Source organism: Sinocyclocheilus rhinocerous, unplaced genomic scaffold, assembly GCF_001515625.1.
Source record: "Sinocyclocheilus rhinocerous isolate Xijiao unplaced genomic scaffold, SAMN03320098_v1.1 scaffold411, whole genome shotgun sequence".
Lineage (NCBI taxonomy): Eukaryota > Metazoa > Chordata > Actinopteri > Cypriniformes > Cyprinidae > Sinocyclocheilus > Sinocyclocheilus rhinocerous.
This window is the reverse complement of record NW_015640493.1, coordinates 2911088-2912869: the sequence shown is the minus strand read 5'-3', so window position 1 is coordinate 2912869 and position 1782 is coordinate 2911088. Positions and strand designations below refer to the sequence as shown.

General features: G+C 34.3%; 1 protein-coding gene across 1 annotated transcript in view; it reads right to left on the bottom strand.

Annotated features, from left to right (window-relative positions):
* Positions 1–491: 491 nt before the first annotated feature.
* LOC107753263 (BCL2/adenovirus E1B 19 kDa protein-interacting protein 3-like) overlaps positions 492–1782 on the bottom strand; it is an 11476-nt gene continuing 10185 nt past the window's right edge. Inside the window, exon 6 of the mRNA XM_016569395.1 lies at positions 492–1540. Within this exon, the coding sequence (XP_016424881.1) occupies positions 1498–1540 (43 nt within the window). The 3' untranslated portion in view covers positions 492–1497. The remainder of the gene's footprint in view (positions 1541–1782) is intronic.

Sequence of the window (1782 nt, the reverse complement as noted above, 5' to 3'; positions counted from 1 at the left end):
CATAAAGTCACAATTGTGTGCTAGTATATTTAACTAATGTTCAAAAGTTTGGGGTCGATAAGATTTGTTTTTGAAAGAAGTCTCTTATGATCACCAAAGATGAATTTATTGGATCAAATATACAGTAAAAACAGTAATATTGTGAAATATTACAAATATTATTTATATTTGAATAAATTTTAAAATGTAAATTATTACTGTGATGCAAAGCTGAATTTTCGGTGTCATTCTAATATGCTGATTTGCTGCTCAAGAAACATTTATCAATTTTGAAAATGGTTGTGCTGTGTAAAATTTGTGTGGAAACATACATTTTTTTTAATGAATATAATTCTTTGCAACATTATAATAGTATTTACTGTAATTTTTTTTATCAAGTCAATGACTTGATAAAAAAATTTTTTTATCAATGCATCCTTGCTGATTACAATTAATAATACTTTCACAAAAAAAAATTCTTACTGACCCCAAATTTTAAAATGGTAATGTAAATGTATATCTCCTGCAATATTAAGACAGATTCCAAGGGAAATGTTACAGTTGGCAGACATTTATTTGTTGATTCCCTCTGTTGATACAAACCCACTATGAAATTGACACTAAAAAGACTACAAAACATGCACAAATTTACACAATTTCCCTTTTACTCCTGCCTGATTCATTAACAGTTTTATTTAAGGCAATCTTTGGGCTGGAACCCGGACCCTTCAGATAAACGAAGAACATCTGTGATTGCAATTCAGGTGAGCACTAAAGGCAAACTTAATTCAGCAATTTCTCAAGTTAGGCTTGAAGTATATTGGACATTTATTTGTGACTGACATTCAGAAAAGTGTTGATATAGTACTCTGCTTTTTGGCTAGTATTTACTAAAGACCATTGCAGTTGTATAATACTGTGAACAGCTTGATTCCCAAAGCAAAGGTCCGTTTTTGGAGTCTGAAACCTCATAAATACAGATGCAACGTCAAGATACAGAGAAATGGTGACAAGGTAAAACAAGTCCTATATTATATCATCAAATGTTGAGATATACCATAAGATATACGTAAAATCCCTGTTTTGTTATGGGGTAGATAGTTAAATCTCTTCCCAATTCACAGTCTGCAGTTTCAGGTACCACATCTCTGGATCAACTTTTATTCCCCTATTTCTCTCCCATCTCTTGTTTTATGATCCTCTCATAATATTCTCGTAGTCTTGGTGTGAGTAAATGCAAAATGAGGATGCAGTACATCTAGTTCTATCAAGTCTAGCATGGCCTTCTCTGTGCTGACAGCCCTGGAATGGACTGGCATTATGAGAGAGGAACTATGGGAAAGGCCAGTGGAATACACAAGGGGGAAGTGAAGCAAAGTGGCCCACAGCCGGCGAGAGGAAATGTCGCATGACCTCGTCCTATCTGCGTCTACACAAGCACAGATTCACGACAAAGCAGCTGAGATGGTGGATGTGCGTATATGAGATTTGTCTTGTTTCTTGGCTTTTCCTGCTCCCTCAAAAGGTGCCAGAAGTAGTAAAGCGCCTTCCGATGTACACCCTAAAAAGATGAAATTAGTAATTACCAGATGTAGCATTGGTAGTCATTTTAGGATCAATACTACAGTGCCTTGCGAATGTATTCATACCCCTTCATTTTTTTCACATTTTGTTTTGTTGCTGCCTTATGTTAAACTGCTTTAAATTAGTTTTTGTCCACAACAATCTACACTCCATACACCATAATTGTCAAGCAAAAACACAGCTTTTTAACATCTTTGCAAATTTATTAAAAATAAAAAA